We start from the raw sequence: 22,989 nt of genomic DNA, 5'->3' as shown, positions 1-22,989 counted from the left end.
AATGTCTCGTGGCAAGAATGACCTTTGCCCTCGATTGCACATGTGGGCCTATAAATCAGTAACCACAACTGCTACACCCTTCATATTTGGTAGGATGGAGGACCTTATAATGCCACACCCTGTAAATTTTTAATTATGCACATATCTAGTTCTAGGCTCACCTATAAAGCTAGAGGTCTGATTTTTGGTACACAGGGATAAGTATGGGAGCAAAGCTTTTGACAAACTTTTATGTGACCAGGACGACCTTTGACCTCGATTTCACAGTTAAGCCTACCAATAAGTAACAACAAGTGCTACACCCTTCATATTCGGTAGACTGGGGGACTTTTATATGGTGCTAAATCCTGTACTTCATTAATTATACACATATCTAATTCTGGGCTTCCCAATATAGTCACAGGTGTAATTTTTGGTACATAGGGATGAGTATGGAAGCAAAGATTTTTGCCAGAATGTCCATGACAAGGATTAATTTTGAACCACTCTTTTTTGGGAGTGGAGATTTAGCCGAGCGGTTCTCTCTGTGACCTCTCCGCTAGGCGACTGATGCTGTATGTTGTGGGTTCAAACCCGATTGAAAACTAGCCGTATTTTCTACTCTGGGTTGGTAGCTCTGCTTGTGGACAGAATTGTCCCCGAGGTTATCGTTCGCCCGGTTAAAGCGATGTATTCGTTGCTTCGCTTCGATAAAGTTTGTATGTGCGATGTGTGATAGTGAGCATGCGTGCGTGAGTGCTTCACGAACTCTACAAGGTGTGGAGCGGTCTCAGTCAGTAAAATGTAACAACTTAGCCGGCTATTGAACCACTCTTTTTTGGGAGTGGAGATTTAGCCGAGCGGTTCTCTCTGTGACCTCTCCGCTAGGCGACTGATGCCGTATGTTGTGGGTTCGAACCCGATTGAAAACTAGCCGTATGTTTGGCCTCTATAATGATGTTTTATTCCTTTAACACACTTAGATTGCTTGGGCCCCGTCATTACTGTTCAGCTATATTTTTGGTTTGCATTGCTAGTTGCAGCGATATGAAAAGCAAAAGAGTGTAATATGCAAATAATAATAACAATCAAGAAAAACTCCATCTTTTCTCGGGAAGCAGCGTTGCCTTTTGTTTTGCATGAAATCGTTTGTTTCTTATCAAAATGTATAATTTCCTACTGTTCTGAAAAATACCACTCAATTTGTTTTTCGATTTTCATTGTAATACTATTGTTATTTTAAATTCTGATGGAACAATATCGTCCTATCGAATGGAATATACTTGTGCTTTCTACTGACATTGATTTTTTATACTATTTCCATTTCTAATCCAATTTCCGTTTCTATTTTGTGGCTTAAAGACACAAAAACTTGTTGGGAATGACAGTGAAAGCCTTGGCACGATTAGGCTGATAATGACGCATTTTAAACTAGGCTTAGTAGTATACAAAGTGGGGGTTCTGGACCACTGCCGCGCTGTGGGACTCTTAAATACACAAATAGAGGCTCCAATCCCCCAAAAAGTCTAAAATCCAGGGTCACTTGAGAAGCCTTAAGTTACTCATTAAAAAAAATTGGCTTGTTTGTCGTCTGCTCCTTGCACACTGTGTTGGTCGGTCACGCACAGGATTGTAACACCTAAGTCGGTTGCTGTGACCAACACTTTTGGGTTGGAAACAGTAGCCGACTGGTTTTGTGTGAGGCCTAGCAGCTAGGCGATGTTGCCGTGAGTGTGTGGGGGTTCGAACAGGTGCAGCCAACGGAGCTATTCATCAAAAAAGCTATTCCGGAACCAATTTTTGAGGGCAGGGGAAATTTTAATTTTGCTAGGGCAGGGGACATATTTTTAGGTGGCAGGGGAGCAAATTTTAGGGGTTTTTTGTCGGGCAGGGCAGATAAAGGTTGATTGTCCCAGGGACAGGGCTTGGCGAAAAACGAGGAGAGGGGAAGCTACTTTTAAAACGGGGACAGGGAAATTTCAGCCATGGTTTTTCGGGGGATGGGGACACAGTGCAAGTACTTATACCTTTTAAAGGTAACTTATCGACTTATCGATTGACCCCACATCTCACTCTATGTAGTGCGAGATGGAAACCATATACAAGGCCACTGCAGTATGTGTTTGCCTGGGAATGTTAATTTTCAGGGGAATTTTTTTTCTCAGGACAGGGGAAAATCGACATTTTTTCTTCATCACAGGGTAGGGTAGCTTCATGTCTGCAGGGGAAATTGAATGACAAAATTTTGAGGGGAATTTTTTCCACGGCAGGGGGAATCAGCAAGTTTTTTTTTCGCCACGGGGCTGGGGAGCTTCAAGCATTCAAAGTGGGGAGGGGAAACAGGCAAAAATATGTGCGGAGCGGGTAAAAATGAAGTTTGAGTGCGGCAGGGTGAGTCAAAAAATTTTCAGTGGGAGGGCAAATTATGAACAGCTAATCAATTACCCTCATGACTTAAAATTAGTCAGTGCACATTAATTGTCATGTACAATATATCTCATCATAGTAAGGACCCCTTTAAAAGTGCATTGTTCATTGGCTGCACCTGTTCGAATCCCGTTTGGGTTATAGTAAAAAATATATTTCTTTAACCTGAGTGGACAGTTTCTGCTGGTGGATATTTACTTGTCCCTGCGTCTGTCTGATAGCTCAGTAAAAAGCTTCGTGCTTTTCCGATTACTATATGTGTGTTTGTACTGTGTCTGTGTGTCGTCTGCTCCATGCACACTGTGTTGCTCGGTCGCGCACAGGATTGTAACATCTAAGTCGGTTGCTGTGACCAACTCTTTTGGTTTGGAAACGGTAGCCAACTGGTTTTGTGTGAGGCCTAGCAGCTAGGCGATGTTGCCGTGAGTGTGTGGGGTTCGAATCCCGTTTGGGTTATAGTGAAAAATATATATATTAAAAAGGTGCCTATCCCCCTAATTGGTAAATGGAAGCTCCTAACCCCCCTAAAAACAGGGGGTTCTGGACCACTTTAGGGGATGAGTGCATTGTTTCCGTGGTTTAAAGGCCCCAGACCCATTTGAGCGCGTGTATGCATTAAGCCTTGGTTGACGGTATTGAGCCCTTGGCATTCGTTGTTGTGTTTGGCGCCCAAATCGCACCCAAAGTAACAATTTGTGCCCTGTTCTTTCCAATAAAATACCCGGCGGTAATGGGGTATTCAAAAAAGCACAGCAATGAGGATAGGAAAAAACACATGCCAGTGTCTTAAACTCAGCTCTGTAAAGCTCTGTGGCCGAATATGTATGGCATGTAAATTTAAAAGACAAACTCAGGAAAGGATTGTGCACGGAGCCTTGCTATGTATGTGGTAACAGGGTGAAAAATCAGTCATCTCTCTGTGGAGGGTATGGTTAGAAAAATGAGGTGTCCAAACAATGGCACAGAGAGCAGAGGGTATTTGAGAAGGAATACGCCCGGCTGGCGGAAATTAATTGGCCAGTGATGTGAGTGAGGTTCTCAGAGAGAACTGCCCAGCAGGTATTGAACATCCATTTAGAGAATAGCAGCAAAGGAGGTACCCACTCATTACTTAGAGGAACCGCCCAGCAGGTATTGAACAACTATTTAAAGAGTAGCAGTATTATCACTTCCTCTACAGCCAAGAGAACCAGAAGGTGCTTGACAAGATGAAGGACGAGTGCGCAGGGCGCCCCATTGCCGAGTATGTGGGCCTGCATTGCAAGATGTACTCAATCAAAGGGGCCAAGAGAGCAGTAATCTAGAGGGCCAAGGGTGTGAAAAAAAGTGTGCTGACGGGGTTCATCCGCCATGAGCTGTTCAAAGAGGACTCTTCAGCAGGACGAACTTCCACCATGGCATTAACGTGCTGTGTTGCGTTGGGCACCATATCTGTGGACAGCAACTTGAACAAGGTCTCACTGTCTTCCTTCGACAGCAAGTGCTGGATCACCGAAAATGGGGTTGACACCCTCGCCCATAGTAACATGAGAGCTGACCAAGCAGCTGCCCCTCCCAAAGGAGGCCGCAGCAAATCAGACCCGAAAAAATGAGGGGCACGCCTAAGAGGCTGTGCTGCACCAACAACGGCTACTATATATTTTAGTCTAACAGGGGAGGGTTGAGCTATAGCTACATCCCATGGGCAAGCTTGCTCAACTGTCGGCTATCCAGCTACAAACAACACGGCAGATGTGGAGGATCACCGCACTGCTGGGGATATGGTCCCAAGAGGATTGAATGTAATCGCAATCATACCTATCCATAATCCACAACACTAGGTCAAAATTCGTAATACACTAGTTAGAAACATAGTCACAAAACTTGGTGTACCGGTATATAATAGCGTTAAGCTGTATTTATCTACCAGCCTGCGATACCTGCCAAAAAGTGTTTGAATGTAGAGACAAGTCTTTGGTGTAACCTTGATTTCACAGTTTGTAAGAGAGATGGCTCTGACTGTCTACAAAATCACCATATGAACTGCATGCTCTTGCATATTGAATAAGCTGGGAAATGTATACCCCATAAGCTGGTGAGAGCGGAATATTACTGATGAGGTGTGGGAAATTGATAATACTAAAGTGGAAATCATCTCGCTTGTCATATAGCCTAGCAGAAAGGTGACCATTAGAGTCAAATTCAAGGAAAATATCCATATATGAAGCAGGAGAGGCCGTTTCTGCAGTTTCTTTAATCTCAAATTCTGGAGGATAAATCATAGCAATATAGTCACAGGTGCCTGTGTTCTCGAGGATGACAGGCTTCTCCTCCCAAAATTGAGATATGGCGGGTGCCACATGTGGGCAGGATGCGCTTACTATTTTTGAAATACCTGACATCACTTCTTAGTCTTTTGGCCAGAGGTCCATATTTCTTTCTTTCATGAATTTGACTTTGTTGTTTGTGCCGGTGATTTAATGTCTGTTATGTGCTGTTTTGTGTCCATGTTCATAACTATTGTATTGCAAATTTTGACCTAGTGTTATCGGATTATGGATTGGAATGATTGTGATTATTTTTCCTAGTTTTTGTTGCCCATGTCAGCAATAGTTTCCAGGTGTTCTCCCTACAGAATGTTGAATTACCCAGTAGTCAGGTTGTTGACATTGACAATATATCTGTATCCTGGATTGTTAGTGTTGATAATTAAGTGAAAGTCCAGACTTCAAGTTTGGTTTTAAACCATAGCAATCAATGCAGATGAGACACAGACAAGTTGGAATTAAGAATCTGGGGTATTACAAAATATTATAGGAAGTGGAAAAAATCTGCATGGAGCAAAGCACCAAAACAACTGTGAATGGTTACAATTACTGAAGCTTTTACACAATAACGAAATATTGCAATATCGAAAAATCAAAATTTCCTCAAACGATAGCAGGAGAGGGGATCATGAAATTTTCATTACCTTCTAACGGGTGTCATCAAATATTTCGAGTGAGTATCTGGAGTTCAGTTGCACAGAGGTGCAGGAAGAATTTGCAACCCAAACCCTGGGTGTATTGACTAAACGCTCCCTCACTGTAATACAGCTTTAATTTATTACAGCTGTTTACAGCTGTGCTTTTTAAAAGTATTTAGGGGCCTAAGTCAACAAGCCTTGGGTCCCTATTGTGTTTACTGTAGTGCAATATTCTTCTTCTTCCTCTTCAACTTAAACTTCCTCTTCTCCCGTAACCTTTTTGTCGACCTAGAACTCAAAAAAACGCTAATCGCATATATCTCAAACTTATAGGGCTAATAGGTACATATGAGTATTCGATCATGTGACCCTTCAAATTTCAATTTGTCACGTGACCTGGTGGCCATATGGGATTTGCCCAACACATAAATGTTTTTTTCTGCTGATTTCGGGCTCTGGTTGATTTCAAATTTGGTGTATAGCAAGCATGTCCTCCTCTCTTAAAAATTTGCCAATAAAATCTTGAGCGGTCAAGTAACCTTGCCCGCCATATTGAATTTTCAAAAACTTTCGAAAATCTTCTTCTCCAGAACCAACACACATTCAACTTGAAACTTTCTTGGTATCATCCCTTGTGTTAATACTTTCAAGTTTATGAAAAACATTTGGATTGGGCATGTGGTTTGGAAGCGTACTGGTTTTTTGTGAAAAACCTATTATTACAAGCGAATAAAATTCAGAAATCTGCTTCTCCAATAACAATTCAACACACAATTTGTACTGACATTTAGCTCGTATTATCCTGAGTATGGGTACTTTCAAGTTTGTGAAAAGCATGTGGACCAGCCCATTGGTTGGGTGGCCATATTGGTTTTTGTGAAAAAATTGCAATGTAGTCTTAAAAAATCTTCTTCTTCTTCTGAACCAACACACCATTAGAACTGAAATTTTACTTGTGTCATCCTTATGTTATTACTATTAACTTTGTGAAATACAATTGGATAAGTCACATGGTTTGGCTGATATATCGGGATTCACAAAAAAATTCCATTTTAATATATAACAGTCTTCTCCTCCACAACCAACACGCCATTTGAAGTGAAATGTTACTTATAACATCCTTAGTGTCAGTACTATTAAGTTTAAGAAGCACATTTGGATAAGTCAAGTTGTTTGGTGGCCATATTGGTTTTCGCAAAACAACGTACAATAATCGTGAGACTATATTCGAAATTCTGTTTGACAAAGCCAAAGGATCATCTAATTAAATTTTGCACATAACATCATCAGTGAAGTACTTTCAACCATGGCAACTGCTTGGGCCCCGCCAATGCTGCTTGCAGCCTTAATCTCCTTCTTCCTCTTCTTCTTCTTCTTCTGTGAAGCGCATTTAGGTCGTCGTGTGGTTTGCCGGCCATATTGCCATTTGCCAAAAAACCTACGATGACCATGGAATAATATTCAAAAATCTTCCTGTCTAAAAACCAATGCACCATTTAAACTGATTTGTTAAATATACCATTATTAGTATGTGCACTTTTTATTTTGTGAAAGGCGTGTTAATTGATCATCTGGTTTAGCAGCCATATTGCCATTTGCGAAAAAACCTACGATAACCATGGAATAATATACCAGCCAGGACTACATCAATAGCATAGCAAAACTTACATTTTCACAAAAATTCAACATGTTAAAGGTTTCTTGCATATCAAAGCGCACATTTATTAAACTATGTTCATTAGCTTATCCTGGCAAACATAGCAACCGCTTGGGCCCAAGCAACGCTACTTGCAACTTTAATCAGATATACGGCATTTGTGTTCTAAAACAAACTTGCCACCATTTCTGAGTATTATTGCATATAATATGCTTCTCACCTCGGCTGGAACATGATATCCACACAGAACTACATCAGATGCCAGAATACGACTGAACCCTGGGGCTACAGGATGCAATCTGTGGCAATAAATTACCTCGTTGGTTAAGCATATTAATGGTTATACTGTGAAAATAACACCACAAAGTGTTTTATTTTTAATTGGCAAAAAACGTTTAATCATGCTTTTTCCAATCGTGATCGCGGAATTCACCGGAAGTCTTCTCAATTTTTGTAATTTTCTTTGCTCAATGACTATGTTCTATCAATACACTATCTAGAAGCAAAGAGGGTATGTCTAGTAACTACCGCGATCATTTTATTCGAAAGGAAAACTCATTCTTCACTTGGTGACAGTCTTTCAAGCAAATTATATAGTTTCTTTATAATTTTCTCATCACCTTGAACGATCATAAATACTGAGTGCAAATATCCATCTCTCCAATAATAACTAACTGTTCAAAATTGTATACAAAAAGGTCACAAAGAGTATTTGCCGCGAAAAGATTTCTTTCCAAAATATTAAGATACATATGGCTCTGTCTCAAGTACAAGGCTTGAGTTAATGCATATCTTTCAAATTTTCGTGTTTGGTTGACTTTCCTCTAAGTTCAACTTTACAATGTAAATTTACGAAAAAACTGCAGCACATGTAGGGAAATCATTTTATCAAATCAATGTTTACCTCATGCTCTCCCTAACCACGGCTTTAAGATAGCGCAAGTTTCTCAAGTGTTCTTTGGTAATTTCCTGTCCCTTTGGAACCACTGAACTAATTTCTTGATAAAGCTTCTGCTGCACATCGGTGTTCCAGGCCAACAAGTCTAAGGTCCATATCATCGTATTCGATGTCTGCTCGAAATAAAAGGTGACATAAATACATAGATGCATAGCTACATAGCTACATACGTACGTACGTACGTACATACATACGTACGTACGTGCGTGCATGCATGCATGCATACATACATACATACATACATACATACATACATACATACATACATACATACATACATACATACATACATACACACATACATACATACATACATCACACACACACACACATACATACATACATACATACATACATACATACATACATACATACATACATACACACACACATACATACATACATACATACATACATACATACATACATACATACATACATACATACATACATACATACATACATACATACATACATACATACATACATACATACACACATACGTTTTATGTACAAAACATTCAAAACATCTTCCCTGCTGATGTGCAGCAGGCTTTGAAGGTCATATCTGATTGGTCGATTGTCACTATTCACAGCAATTTAGGGAGTCTGGTGTTTATAATTCAATGATTACAGTAAGATTCAGCCAATCATTTCACCCGTCAATGTATATCTCTTGAATGACATACAGTGTCAACTGCAGCGCTGCATAACTCTGTAGCATCAGCCAGTACTTCACCGTAAGAAAGCTTCCCAGTAGAAAACAGATAGGAAAGAATCTCCCTGCTGTGCCCATCGCCAGTTGCATCTGAGCTGCTGTCACCTTTTCCTTTTGAAGCAATGGTTTCTCGGACGTGAAATTCGGCTACAAACACAAACAAACAAAAATAAACAGCTTCGGTCGATTTACTAACTCTGGCAACAATGCAACCACCATTGTGTGACTTAGGCTGCGTTCACAAATATCGATTGGGGGCTGCAGGAATCGCCATTGAAATCTCATTTTCTTCAGATCCCCCTCAATACCAACAATAAATGTCAAATCACCCCTCTATATGATCAAATTTTTTCAAGTCTATCCCCCCCCCAACTATCATAAGCCCGCATTTTTGTAAGGGATTTGCGCGCAGGAAAAAAACATGTATTGGCAGTTCTGCTCACAGATGTTCAACACTGCCTGTTATAAGCAGTTTGTAGAGTCATATGCCTAGGGCAAGTTCTTAAATTGATTCATTTAAAAGCATAAGTGAACTTTCTGGATTTACCAGTCGAGGCCGACTTTAGTCAATAATTGAACTCTGGTCAGGGCAATGGCACCTGCTGAAGAGCACACAAAATGACATGAATGACATGAAGTCCTCCCTGAATTCTAATACATGTAGATGGATTAGAATGTATATGATAGTGTAAAGACGTGGTCGTTAGTGTTGGCAATGTCTGTTTTCCAGAGTTAAGGCTTACCAATATTTAAAATTTAGCTTCGGATAAGATGAATGTTATCTTCTCTACCTTCCATGTATGTGACTTGTCTGAACACTATTATATACCAGTACACCAAAAAAAAATTCAGGTCCCCACCTATAGGGACAGCAAAACTTTCGATTTCCCGCTCTACTGAATCCCCCTCCCTGAATTCCTCCAGGCCCCCTCATCGTTTCAGTGAATGCAGCCTTATATAGGCCTATGTGAAACATCGATATACTTGAAGGGACCATATCCTTGCTACTTCATAAGTGAACTCGCTTATCTGTAATTCGATCCCATTTCTGAATTTACGCAAAAAGAAACACCAAAACTTAAACTTACTGATGTCTATCAGTGTTTTTCCAGCACGCCTCAAACCTTTCCATGCGGGTAAGTTCAACTGCACTTGAAGTTTCAAGGGTAACTTCACCAAAGATTCAGTGTAATTGAAGAAGTCCTTTACGGCTTGGATGAACTCCTCCGACCGGGGATCCACAGTATCACAGAGTAATCCAAGCCGTCGTCCAAATAAGATCGCCACTATACCTGCCGATGAAAAATCACATTTATACTGCATTTGTGTGAAAGCCGCGGATGCATCAGACACCAATACTAAGGATAATAGAGCGATGATAAAGCTGCATTCACAAACGCCTCTGGAAGGGTAGGGAGAATTTACGGGAGGGTATGACTTCGAGGGGGCTGGATGAATTTAGGGGGATTTGAAAATTTGGGAATATTAGAGGGGGACTTGAAAGTTTTGCTCTGCCTTTAGGTTGGACCTGAATTTTTTTGGTTCCCTTTTACTTTTTACATTTCTGATACCAAGGTATGTTGGGTAATTCAATTAAAAATGAATCGCATTTTAATATCATCCAATTGTTCTGATGTGAGTAATAAACAAATGAATCATGGGCCAGTGGCTAGAGCAGTGGACTCACGATCATAGGATGGTGAGCTCGAGCCTCGGCATGACTATGGTGATGTGTCCTTGAGCAAGGCACTTTATTCCTCATTGCTTCTCCCTATCTAGGAGTGATTGGTACCTGGTAGGACAGTGGTTGTAATGTGTGCGTTTAGCTCTGCTGCCCTGATTGGCTGCACATATATGTGAGCTGTTGTTTGCTCCCAGGGGAGTTGAATGGTATCAAAATTAGGTCCAGTGACCAGGGGTAATAATAATTGTAAAGTGCCTTGAGCACAATTTTTGGATATGTGCGCTATATAAGAATCCATTGTTATTATTATTATTATTATTATTATTATTATTATTATTAACCATTTCGTCACATTTCATGACTATTGTCTCAAAAAAATCTAAAAATGTATGAATTTTCGTAAAATACCCAAACAAGTAGGCCTAGAATCGGGGCAGAAGCTGCAATTACTGTAGATAATTTTTTGTCAATATTTCTATGCAATATATCAAATACAGTTTCTTGCTTTCTTCCTATAGCATACAGAAACACATAATATTCAGTAGGTCAACAACTCCTGTATATATATAAATATAAGATGATAATTGAATTAGAGTCTAGACTGAAAGTCATTTGTTAATGATACAAATGCACAGTACCATAGGCTGTGATGGCAAGCTGAATACCGGACAGTTCAAAATGATGTAGGGAGTAGAACAAGAACGCAGTTGTATAAACTGAACAAAAATATCGTCAAAATTTTCAAAGTTAATACAGCTACTGCCCTGCTACTGCAAACAAAATGGGGTCACCATGCTTGATTTTCAAAATTTTCACATTCTCATCGTAAAATAAAACAAAAGTAAAAATTTGAAAGAAAGGCTATTTTAAATTGTAAAATGTGTTACTAAATGGAATTATGTTTTACCAAGAGATCAAACGTTTATTTGATGGAATATTTTAACCTTCCAGTATTGTCAATTTTGTAAATAATTTATAAGTAGCATCTAAGTCATATGACTTGTACTTCTCAAAAAGTATTTTTTGGTAGGTCACTGTGCTAGGTTTTTCACAAATTGACAAACTGTAGCCAGGAATTCACAATTTGCATACTCTCTCATAATCGTCATTGTGTGTGCTCTTCAGTAGGTGCCATTGACCTGGCCAGGGTTCAATTATTAACTAAAGTCGGCTTACACTGATCAGGGCTCGAAATACTTTTTTCAACCACCTGTCCACTGGAAACGTCAAAATAAAAAGTACCTGTCCCAGTGAGAAAAGTACCTGTCCAAAATGGCATAATTCAATCTAAGAAACTATACCAATTTCAACTCAGCTGAGACATAATGTCCAGAAAAATTGAGTTTTAATTAGTTTGATAGGAAGTATTTGACAGAACACAACGAGTGAATCCGGGAAAATTCAACAAACTCATGTCTGTACCATATGCGAATTGGCGTAACAGTGAAATTCTCCCACTCTAAGAGATTTGAGACATGACCTTAGATAAATCAAAATGGCTGCCTCCTGTAAACAGTGATTATATATTATCGAACTTTCTTTTAGTTTTTTCTGACAGGTAAATATCCAAATAATGATTTTCAAAATTTTCAAAATAAAAGGTACATAAATTTAAACTTGTGAATATTTTGCTGTAGTCAATAAGTTGAAATACTGGTTGCAGGCTGAAAAAACCTACCTGTCCACTTGGACAAGTACTTTTCAAAACTGCTTGTCCCAGGCCAAATTTTACTTGTCTGGGACAGGCAGACATGTATTATTTCGAGCCCTGCTGATAAATCCAAAAAGTCCACTTATGCTTATCAATAAAAGAACTTGCCTTAGAAGTATGACTCTACAAATTGCTAACACAGGTAGTGACGAACATCTGCGACCAGAACTGCCCAATACATGTTTATTTTTTTCTTTGCGTACAGCCCTAACAAATATGCGGCAATATGATAATTGGGGGGGGACTTGAAAAATTTTGATTATATAGACGGGGGACTTAAAATGTTTTTAGGGTATAGAGGGGGGTCTGAAAAAAAAAGATTACGATCCCGATTTCTCCAGCCCCCCCCACCGTTATTTGTGAACAAAGCCTACAGAAAAGTTAAACACAGCCATATATGTACAGTCGGCATTGTTATTCTTAAAATTGAATTCAAGTCTGCACTATAATCCATTTATTATAAATTACAATGATTACGGTCATTTCAAATGCATATACAGAGTATTTGTCAATCAGACCTTTATTATTCTAGCATGCTGTGGGGAGTAGAACAAGAAACTGCAGTCGATACACAGAACAAAACATATATGATTGGCCAAAAGCTACACCTAATGTCCCTTTCATACAAATATATTAATTGTGTCATATTTTCCTGACGGGTGAAGGAAGTCATCCTGTTTCAAAACCTTTTTATTTGATCAAGCTTGTAATTGTACAAAGAATACTATTATTCTCTATCAAGAAACTTAACAAAGTTTTAAAGTCAATATTTAACTGCAATGAAATACACATGGACAGATACATTGATACATACATGCATACGTACACACACACACACACAGACACACACTGTTATTTAAGTGTCCTGCACCCTGCAATCTTCAGATGATACTTAAAGGATTCTTAGCTCTACACTCTCATAAATATAGTTGAAAAGTCCCATTATATTTCAAGGTGGTGTTAAAATTATGAATAATATTTTTTTTGTGTCGACATTTTGAAACCAACTCACAACGTTTGTTTAACAGCATAGATTTGTTAGCATTGATAATGTGTAGCTTTTCTTATACAACGTTTACATCGCTCGCTTATGTTAGAGTAACTAGATGCTTTGTCAGTAATTGACCATGAGAATTTAAAGACCTGGTCTTTGTCTTTTAGAGATCAAACACATGTTGACATTTCCGTGCTGTTCTCATATTTTGTGTCATTGAACGATTGAATGTGATTAGCGAATCGCGTCTTGAAGGTGTTATCCATGTGGCCGATGTAAACCTTCTCCTTATTGACGCCCATTGGTACCTTGGCCTTGTTAAAGACACCTTTGACTTGACAGCCACCTTTAAGTGGCCATGTAGACTTGTCCTGGCAATTGCAAACATCTTTACGCTCTCCGCTCCCCCCCCCCCCACTAGAGGTGTTTTTGAATGCAGCCCAAAAGGGGATCGTTGGCCCATGAAGATTTTGTAGCCTGTATTTCAGGCACAGTACTAATAGCGACGTAAAAATTGCAAGAATTATAGTTAAAGTTATTGATACGAGAATATCATTTCCTTCTTCTTCATACCTTCCATAGACCAGCGGTAGACATCATCATTTAACATAGTTTGATCAGGCTTTGCGTGAACGCGACGGATCTTTGCTACCAAATCATCAGCGACGTCATTCACTGTGCTTGTGTGTGAAGCAACTTCCTTAGGTCGCAGTAAGGGCTTGTTTAACACAGTCCGATGACGTTGCCACTCCTCGCCTTCGCTGTGAGTAAAATAAAACAATTTCTAATTTCCAAGAAAAAAGCATAAATCCATCGATTTATACATTAATTTTAATTACCGCTTCTAGATTTGAGAAACATGAAGACAAAAGATTGTGTTTTGGAAGAAAATTTCATTCATTTATTGCCGTTAAAGCTAGAAGAATAAATTGTACACAAATTACTTGTAACTATCCAAAGTCGAAAGTACGACACTGAACTGGCAAATCTGGCGTCAAAAAGATAGCTTCTTGCAAGTCAACTTTGGTTTCACCGAACAATACTAGCAAATTGACCTGCAGCTGTGAGTATTTCCGGAATAGATAACTTTTGATGAAGTTTGAATTTTGTTTGCAGTATGTCTGATATGTTCAATCAACTGTAAAAGTAACTTAGGTGATGAGGAAGGTTTCCATTGTACAGATCAAAAAAAAACTTCCCGTGCTAAATGTATGAAGCCTATATACATTGAGAACACCAAATTCCTTAACCTATAGAGAATAAGGGTCTCTGAAGCCAGAAAAGGTCATTTTCTGCTTGGAATTTTCTTCCAAAATAATCGCAATCATACCAATCCATAATCCAATAACACTAGGTCAAAATTTGTAAGACAATAGTTGTAAACATAGACACAAAACAGCACAGAACAGACAGTAAATAGACGGTACACAAACAAAGTCAAATTCATGAAAGAAAGATATATGGACCTCTGGCCAAAAGACCAAGAAGTGATGTCAGATGTTTCAAAAATAGTAAGCGCATCCTGCCCCACATGTGGCACCCGCCATATATCAATCTGTAAGTCAGATAGGTAGTGGTCACTAACTAAGGCCCCATGTCACCGATGCCATCAGTGATCATTTGTCGAAGAGAGATGTCGTATTTATCAACCAGCTTGCGATACCTGCCAAAAAAGCGTTTGAATTTAGAGACAAGTCTTGCTCTGGTGTAACCTTGATTTAACAGTTTGAAAGAGAGATGGCCATGTCTCTCTACAAAATCACCATATGAACTGCATGCTCTTGCATATCGGATAAGCTTGGAAATGTATACCCCATAAGCAGGTGAGAGTGGAATATTACTGATGAGGTGTGGAAAATTAATTATACTAAAGTTGAAATCATCTCTCTTGTCATATAGCCTAGTAGAAAGGTGACCATTAGAGTCAAATTCAAGTAAAATGTCCAGATATGAAGCAGAAGAGGCCGTTTCTGTAGTCTCTTTAATCTCCAATTCTGGAGGATAAATCATAGCGAGATATTTACTGAATTCAGAGTTATTCAAAGAAATAACACCGTCTATGTATCTAAATGTAAGGTTGAAAGTACGAGCTACAGAGACCTTTTTCTGCTTGATAAGGTTCTGGATAAATTCTGCTTCGTATGAGAACAGAAATAAGTCGGCAAGTAAGGGAGCACAGTTAGTGCCCATGGGAATTCCTATACACTGTTGGAAAATGTGTCCTCCAAATTCAACAAATATGTTGTCAATGAGGAAATCAAGCATACTGATAATGTCTTTCTCGGTATAAAACACTTTAGCGTTAGTAATATTTTTAACAAAATATGTAGAATTATACCCTAATACCACATATTTGTAACGGCGTGAACCGTTTTTGTAGAAAAATGCTTGGTTGATGATGTTTTTCAAGCGTTCTTTCAATTTGTATTGTGGTATAAAACGTGGAAAAATCGAAAGTTTTAATAGATGTTATTTTTGAAACAGATCTTGATTTCAAATTTTCCAAGAGTTCCTTCGAATTTTTTAATATCCACATTTGATTTATACCACTCCGAGAAAAGACAACATCACAGTATGATTGAAGTCCCCGTTTAACAGTACAAAGAACAGAAGTCAGTATCTTCGATAACTCTGTTGTTGAACATTTTGAAGATCCTGCGATAAACCTAGCTTTGTAAGGTGTTTTGTGGAGCTTTGGTATCCAGTATAAGCTAGGCAACTTATTATGGTCATCCTTTGTTGTAATATTAAAATTATCCATGAATGACTTATGGTTTGCCAAAATTTCAGATTTGTTGAACATTGATTGTCTGTAAGTGGAGTTGGTGGAGGTCTTAGTTACACCAAGTTCGTCTATACGACATTCAAAATAATACTTCTTACAGACAAATACAATGTTATTGGCAGCTTTATCAGCAGGGACGACAACATATTTGTCATGGATATCATTCAAACACTTAACAGCATCAGAATCTTTAAATACAGAATAGGGTCTTCTGCAAACATGTGATCTTAGTCGACCAATACGGCCACGCACTATTTTCCTCACAGATTTGACCCATTCTGACAGTGTGTCCAGCTCTACATCCTCCCTTTTAGCCCATTTCCTGCATATTCTTCAACTGAGTCCATAATGATCTTAAAATTATGGTTCCAGTTGATCCTGCGAGGTTCTCTGAACTTGGGTCCACAAGATAATATCTTACGAAGGTGGTGATGTTCAACCAAGTTCAGATCACCAGTGATGACATGGCCAACTGGAGTATATTTGAAGGGAGATGTAGAGCAGTCACAGGATGCTGGTGTTTGAAGGAATTCATCAATTTTTAAGTGCCGCAATGCCTTATTGTAATTGAATATTTTATTGGAGATTGTCTTGGTGTATTGATATGACAGAATAGGTACAGACTGGTTCTTAAAGTATACAGGTATAGTTGATGTAACCTTTTTGTCGTGTAGTATATTGCTAATATTAATGGCATCAATTCCTTTGTTAGTAAATGGAAGATGTATGAAATGACGATGATCATCAGTCATAGGTTCAGCACGAACAGACTTGTATAGTCTGTATAGTGCAATGTCAGCAATAATACTGACCAGTCTGTACGGTTGTTTGTTCGGATCTGTCAAAGACAATCCCAATGCATAGACATGCAACCTTCTCAAGTCCTTCATGGAAAGAGCAAATAATGAAGTACGAATGTGATGGAGACCTAAAGGCTTCTGCAATAAAAGAAGCAGTTCATGAAATTTGTCATGGCAATTGGAGGTAGCTGATGTATCCAATTTAGGCCGATGGTAACGCCTATGTCCATGACTACGTCTTCTACGGACAGAAGACTCAAATAGGCCCATCACATTCACTTCTGAACAATCAGGACTTGAGAGATTGCCTATATCTTTGATGCTGTCATTACAACCATAAGGCATTGCGGTACCTAACTGTCTAATCCAGTGGTATTCTCTCTGTCTACGGAATGGTGAACTAAGTGTGAGGCTGTTGGTTGGATGGTATATTTTTTCAAGAATACGGACACGCATAGACAAAGTGGAGTGATCGTCCTGGTTAAAATGCTTATAAAGTTGCACATCCAAAGATCGATTCACTCCACTGCGATATCCGTTCATTCTAGATCGTAAGCTGTTTCCTGTTTCACCAACATAAATGAGCCCACACAATGAACACTCAATTCCATAGAATACGTTTTTTGTTGTGCAATTCAGAGGTTCCAGACATTTGGTAGAATAGGTCTTCCCTGTCAAACTACTACTGAACTGTTCTGTAGTGATGAGCATACTACAAGTTTTGCAGTTTTTAATACCACACTTTGTGATAGAACCTGTATAATCACAAGCTGGAGATGACTTTAAACAGTCCGTCAGTAGCAATTTGCATGGTTTAATTGTCTGGTAGCTTTCTCCATTTCTGTGATAAAAATTGCCCTCTGATTGCACGTATGATGTCTTAGTAACATCCCGAAGGATAATCCGAGGGACACACGGATTTTGAGCTACTGTGCCCCGAGCCAAATATGATTTTCAAGTGAGTGGGACTAGAAAATTAGCCTATGGAGGGACTTGCACAGCAAGGACAAACAGCTTCCGACAAAGACAACCATTAACCTTTGATTGCGCCCTGACATCCTGTACCTAGAAGAAACTTAAACTTTGTTACCGATTTTAGTCCCTGGGGCAGCTGATGATATCTAACACTGAAAGTGTCAGTTAACATCATTGTAATTCGAATCCGAGTAGTGGTAGGACCGGTGGCCCGCTAACCTTGTGTATAATATTAACTACAACGTTCAAAAGGGTGCAAGGGCCCCGAACAGGTAAGTACATACTCTACCAACACAGTACAAAACAATACCAGACAATATTATTGTGTCGTACAATCCAAATAATGTTTATTCATCACACGAAGTTTTCGTGCAGTTATTTTTTATGAATAACAATTCCCATTTCTTGGTTTTAAACTCTTGCTCAAAAACCTCAACTTTTCATTCCTTGCAAACTAATCTCACTGTGTTCACTCATAGACACTCTACATAATGTGGTTAACTAGATTGGCTAGTGCTCACATTGAGAGATGTTGTGAATGTACCTTCGATGTTTATGTTACATCTATTGGTGCAACACCATAGAATGTATTCTGAGATAATTGACTGGTGACTGAAAATTGTGTACGTTTACGTTTTCCTTTCTGAATGTTAACGTCTTCCAAAGCTCAACGAATAAAAAAAATGTGATCTTCATAACAGCTCGCTTATTATGGGTAAGGCGCATGTAAGTTTTGCCGAGTCATTTACAGTAAAAGTTCATCATGAGAGAAAGAAAGTTAAACATAAACATATAGTATAGTCTACAGTAGATATTACGGTAGAACATAACTTTTGTTATCGTTTTGTTTTTCTTATGTAATAAAATTTTGATCCTGATGCCTGAGCCGAACTTAGGCATGTGAACTTCAACTTCATAATATGCCTATTGTCGAACGCTATCGTTTAAAAGTCAGCTGGATTTTCTCGATGCAGTTTATTCGATTCGCACCTTCTTAGCGGCCGACGGCTACAAGTTAATGTAATAACTGCCAAGAAAAAAATTGAGACAGAGTGGAAGGACGCCTGTGTCAAATGACTTCATGGCTGGTGCGCCCTCCATCAGTAGCCTGGGTTCTTAAATCAGCAGCAATATCGCTTCTACCTTCATGCTGCTTCCTAGATCCTGCTGACTTATTTATGGAAAAGAGTCAGCCTGCGACTGCTGGCGCGCTTTGCTTGCGTACGAACATTAAACTTCGCAAGTCTCCAGACAAACAGCCAGAAAAAATTCCCAAAAAAGATGTGTGCAAGTCATTTTATACTAATTTCAAATAATGAATCGGGTCATTCCTGCATACAGCAATCACATGATGAGATTCAAGAACGCTGATGGTTTTTGTAACTTTTTGACCAAGAACAGCAACAATTGCCGGAAACATACAGTTTTGCAGATTTTTTCACGATTTCTAAAAAAATGATATAGATCATGGCAATGGAACTTGATATAAAATATTCAAAAAATCTGATGGATGGTTTCAGATTTTAAAAAGCTTTGAAAAATTTCAAAAATATCGATTAGTAAATATAAGCGTGGTTTTAACAACCATACTGAAGTCATCATAAGGAACCTCGTTACTAAGTTTAAAGACAAACAGACATGCAGTTTCAGAGAAAAAGATTTTTTACCAAAAGTTGCCCCAAAAATTACAAATACGCGTCCTTCACAACGGCGCTAACAATAACATAAGCTGGACCAGAAATTATCTCACTTACTTTGGTGGTCTGTTCAGACATGTTGCCATGAATATTGGTTTCTGGATATTTCAAGACCAAACATAAAAAAAAGGAGGACAGACATGAGATGTTCACAAGGGCCCATGGCCATTACATATTGTAGACAAAATCATTGTTTTAATCTACTCATGATAGCCTTAGGATATAACAATTATGCAAGGGTTCAAATTTTCAAAAATTGAACAAATTGTGCCTTAAGTGACTGCTCAGTATATAGCTAAAACATGCAAATACAAGTACATGTAAGATTTATGTCTAACTACTTGTGTATCATTTGCCATGTACTTTTGTGTACTGTTTTATATTGTTGACTTTAATATCAAAGAAATTACATGTTTTCCTTTTATCCAATTGGTCACAAATGTAAGGCAAAAGTTAGCTGTTTTGTATTTCAATCAAAATTAGTACATTCAACACAATTGGAACTATTTTGGGATAATTGGATGGTGAAGTAATGTCGATTTAATCTACAAATGTTATCTCATCTGCTTTTCTTTTTATATTACACACTTGTTTTTATGAGTAATTTGTAATATTGCAACATTCAGCTATATAGAACCCAACACTTTTGAGAAATTTGAAAAATATGAAAATCCTATTATCCCAAATTAGTTCCAATAGTGTTATTCTTATTTGCCGTTGGGTTTCGAAGTGCAAATACAGCTTGACAATAAAAATGGTTATGGTGACAGTTATTAAGTGTAACCCACTTCATTTTTTACCAAATCCTGGGCCGTTGGGTACACCAAATTTCATGCGATTTTACAACAGGTGTTCTCAATACATTTTTACATGTATCCGCAACTTAAAAATTCCTTCACATCCTTCAGCCCGTTGAAACGCCAAAGTGGCATGAGTGGGTGGGGTGGGGGTGGGGGCGGACTAATCCGCAACTTAAGAATTCCTTCACATCCTTCAGCCCTTTGAAACGCCAAAGTGGCATGAGTGGGGGTGGTGGGTGGGGGCGGACTAAATCTGCAGAGCTGCAGAGCGTAGCTAAAATCTGATGAAGGAAATTCCTGTCTGGAAAGCGTAGGAAAAATCTAAAAAGCACCACTGACAGGAATATAGAAACTCATTTATCAGTATAATTCTAAGACGCACTCACTTTCAAGAACAAGCTGATATGTTTATTCTCCAAACACTGTGACCTTTCAAAATTTGTTGCAAAACGTTTACTCCAGTACTTCCGGCTTATTCTCAAAACAGAACTAGGAACTGAAAAGCCCAGGTCAGAACACAATGAAAAACATTACAATCTGAAGAGCGCAGATCAAACAGAACAATGAAATTGTAATCTGAAAAGTGTAGGTCAGAAGAAATTACAATCTGAAGAGCGCAGATCAAAGTAGAACGATGACATTACATTCTGAAGAGCCCAGGTCAAAATAGACCAGGGAAATTAAAGTCTGAAGAGTGCAGATCGAAAATTCTGAAGAGCCCAGATCAAAACAGAAAAAATCACGATCTAGAGGGCTGATGTCGTTTTCGGCCACGGTACTTCTGCTTTTATGCCGCAGTACATAGTGTATATGGCACACCTGTGTGGCATACACTCATTTACTTTCGTATATTTAAAGTTGAGAAGAGTAAGCGTTAATTCTATTTACGCTAAAAACACTCCAACTGAATATCTTTCCAATTTTCTGCACAACACCCACGGCTCCATCGGCTGTCGGCGGGGATGCTTGCCCTCGGCCCGAGTGACAGCTTCGGCCGCAACGGGATCGGCCACTACAATGCTATTGAAAATCCCAAAATTTTCTCTCCAGATTGGACCAAGAGTTTGTCGGCGCGTCAAGAAGTACTTGTCTATCCTTGATAAACCCCCATGACGGAAGAAGTCGGTGTAGGTAGTAAGCTTACTCTTTGAACCAGGGATGTCTTCGAATGGCTTGACGTTGTTGATGTCGCTGGTTTGTCCATCACTGTCGACGTCATGTGGTCTCTTAACTGAAACTGACAGTTGTCGGTGGCGATTGAAGAAAACACCGGTGCATTGCCTGACTGGGAAATTTTGAATGGAATTCAGCAGCGATACCGTTTGTGTTGCCATTTACAACCCTAGAGAAAGCAGAGACTGTAGAGATAATGGAGTTTGTGCTATAAAAGCCAATTATTCTAAGGAAACACACCTTGTGCTCCTTGCACTTTGTGGTCATCTTACCATACAGAGAAATGTAGGTCATTTAGGCTGCATTCACAAATACATCTCGAGGGGAACGGGAGAATCCAAAAAACAGTTCGCTACTCAAAAGCATTGAAGTACCCCCTTCAATAATTTTGAAATCCCCCTCAAAATAAAACTAGCCTGATTTTGAAATTGACAGTCTTTTCGGTGTGTGTGTGTGTTTTTTGTTTTGTTTTTATTTCAGGGAAGGAGGGTGTGCTGTTGTTACATATTTTCTCTTACTGGAAAACTTCATCTTGTAAAACAGAGAAACAGCGATCACATAAAAAAAGATTTGGAAACAGGGTGACTAATCCGTGGCACAATCCGGCCAACCAATAAACCAATTTGCATTTTCAAGAAAGAAAATCGAAATGGAGCTAATTTTCAATTTTCAAATGGTTTTATCATCTTGATTATTAACTTTTAGGCCTATTTCTAAATTTAAAATCTTTGGGCTGAGATTGCAATATAGGAAACAGGTGTATACTGCTGTGAGGATGGCACTTTACGGCCATTCAAATTTCCCTCTGACAAACTCTATTTCCCACAATTCGTATTTCCGTTTTTTCAATTTCCAATGTACCAAATGTCCGATTTTTCCATTTCATTTGGGGCGTGGCCCAGTATCTTTTCATGCTATGGCGGAAATAACGATATCGAATTAGAATTAAGGTGTAACATTTATCTCAGTGTGACCAAATGTACATGGGCGGGGCTTGGTTACGATAATTAGCAAAATATACTTTTAAAAATTAGCGGGAATGAGGGACTGGTCAGTTTCTTCGGCCTTGGAGGACGGTGGATTCATGGTACCCTGTTTTTCACTTTGGCTATGGGGTCACCTATTTTGAAATGCCCAATTAGGGGGTCAGTGTGTTTTTAAATTTCGACATGGGCTCATACTTGCCTATAATGCATCGTGCAAGCCATGGATTTCATCATTCAGTTTCATTTTTCGGCGCGTAACTTTACTTATATGAGGTTATTACGAAAATACCGCAAAGGATGCACGAGGACATTGGGGTAGCGTATCGCTCGACGCGAAGCGTAGGGTGATGCTCGGCGCCGATGTCATAGTGCATCCTTTGCGGTATTTTCGTGATAATCTTATTATTATACATCTTACATTCTTCACTGGGACATCAGATTGTCTAGCTGTGGAAACGCAGCTATCTGTTTCCGGGGTAGGGTGCGTGGCTACGTGTTTCCACAGCTACAAATTGTCAGAGTAGTGACCGTTTTAGTGCAATGTCAACATATTTTCTTCCGATTTATAGAAATAATTCAAAAGTAGAACGCTATCTCAGACGGCTTCTGCAAGCTCTTGAGTGTGTGTACTAGCTGCTATACACGTACGTACAGAGCGCGCAAGGCTGAACAAACTGGCCAGTCCCTAACATCGTCTCACA

The 22,989-nt window shown here is 39.0% G+C and overlaps 1 protein-coding gene across 2 annotated transcripts in view; it reads right to left on the bottom strand.

Moving 5' to 3' along the window:
• Positions 1–21,463, bottom strand: part of LOC139149514 (25-hydroxyvitamin D-1 alpha hydroxylase, mitochondrial-like) — a 44,400-nt gene extending 22,937 nt beyond the window's left edge. The window contains exons 1-6 of one of the 2 annotated variants that reach the window (XM_070721302.1): positions 21,018–21,463; positions 13,646–13,833; positions 9,772–9,975; positions 8,655–8,830; positions 7,912–8,078; positions 7,228–7,306 (exon numbers count right to left, since the gene is read on the bottom strand). In XM_070721302.1, the coding sequence (XP_070577403.1) occupies positions 7,228–7,306; positions 7,912–8,078; positions 8,655–8,830; positions 9,772–9,975; positions 13,646–13,833; positions 21,018–21,463 (1,260 nt within the window). The remainder of the gene's footprint in view (positions 1–7,227; positions 7,307–7,911; positions 8,079–8,654; positions 8,831–9,771; positions 9,976–13,645; positions 13,834–21,017) is intronic. The other variant, XM_070721301.1, reaches the window with a different exon arrangement.
• Between the last annotated feature and the right edge of the window lie 1,526 nt (positions 21,464–22,989).

Source organism: Ptychodera flava, chromosome 14 (genome assembly GCF_041260155.1).
Source record: "Ptychodera flava strain L36383 chromosome 14, AS_Pfla_20210202, whole genome shotgun sequence".
Taxonomy (NCBI): Eukaryota; Metazoa; Hemichordata; class Enteropneusta; family Ptychoderidae; genus Ptychodera; species Ptychodera flava.
This window is presented reverse-complemented; position numbering and strand designations above follow the sequence as displayed.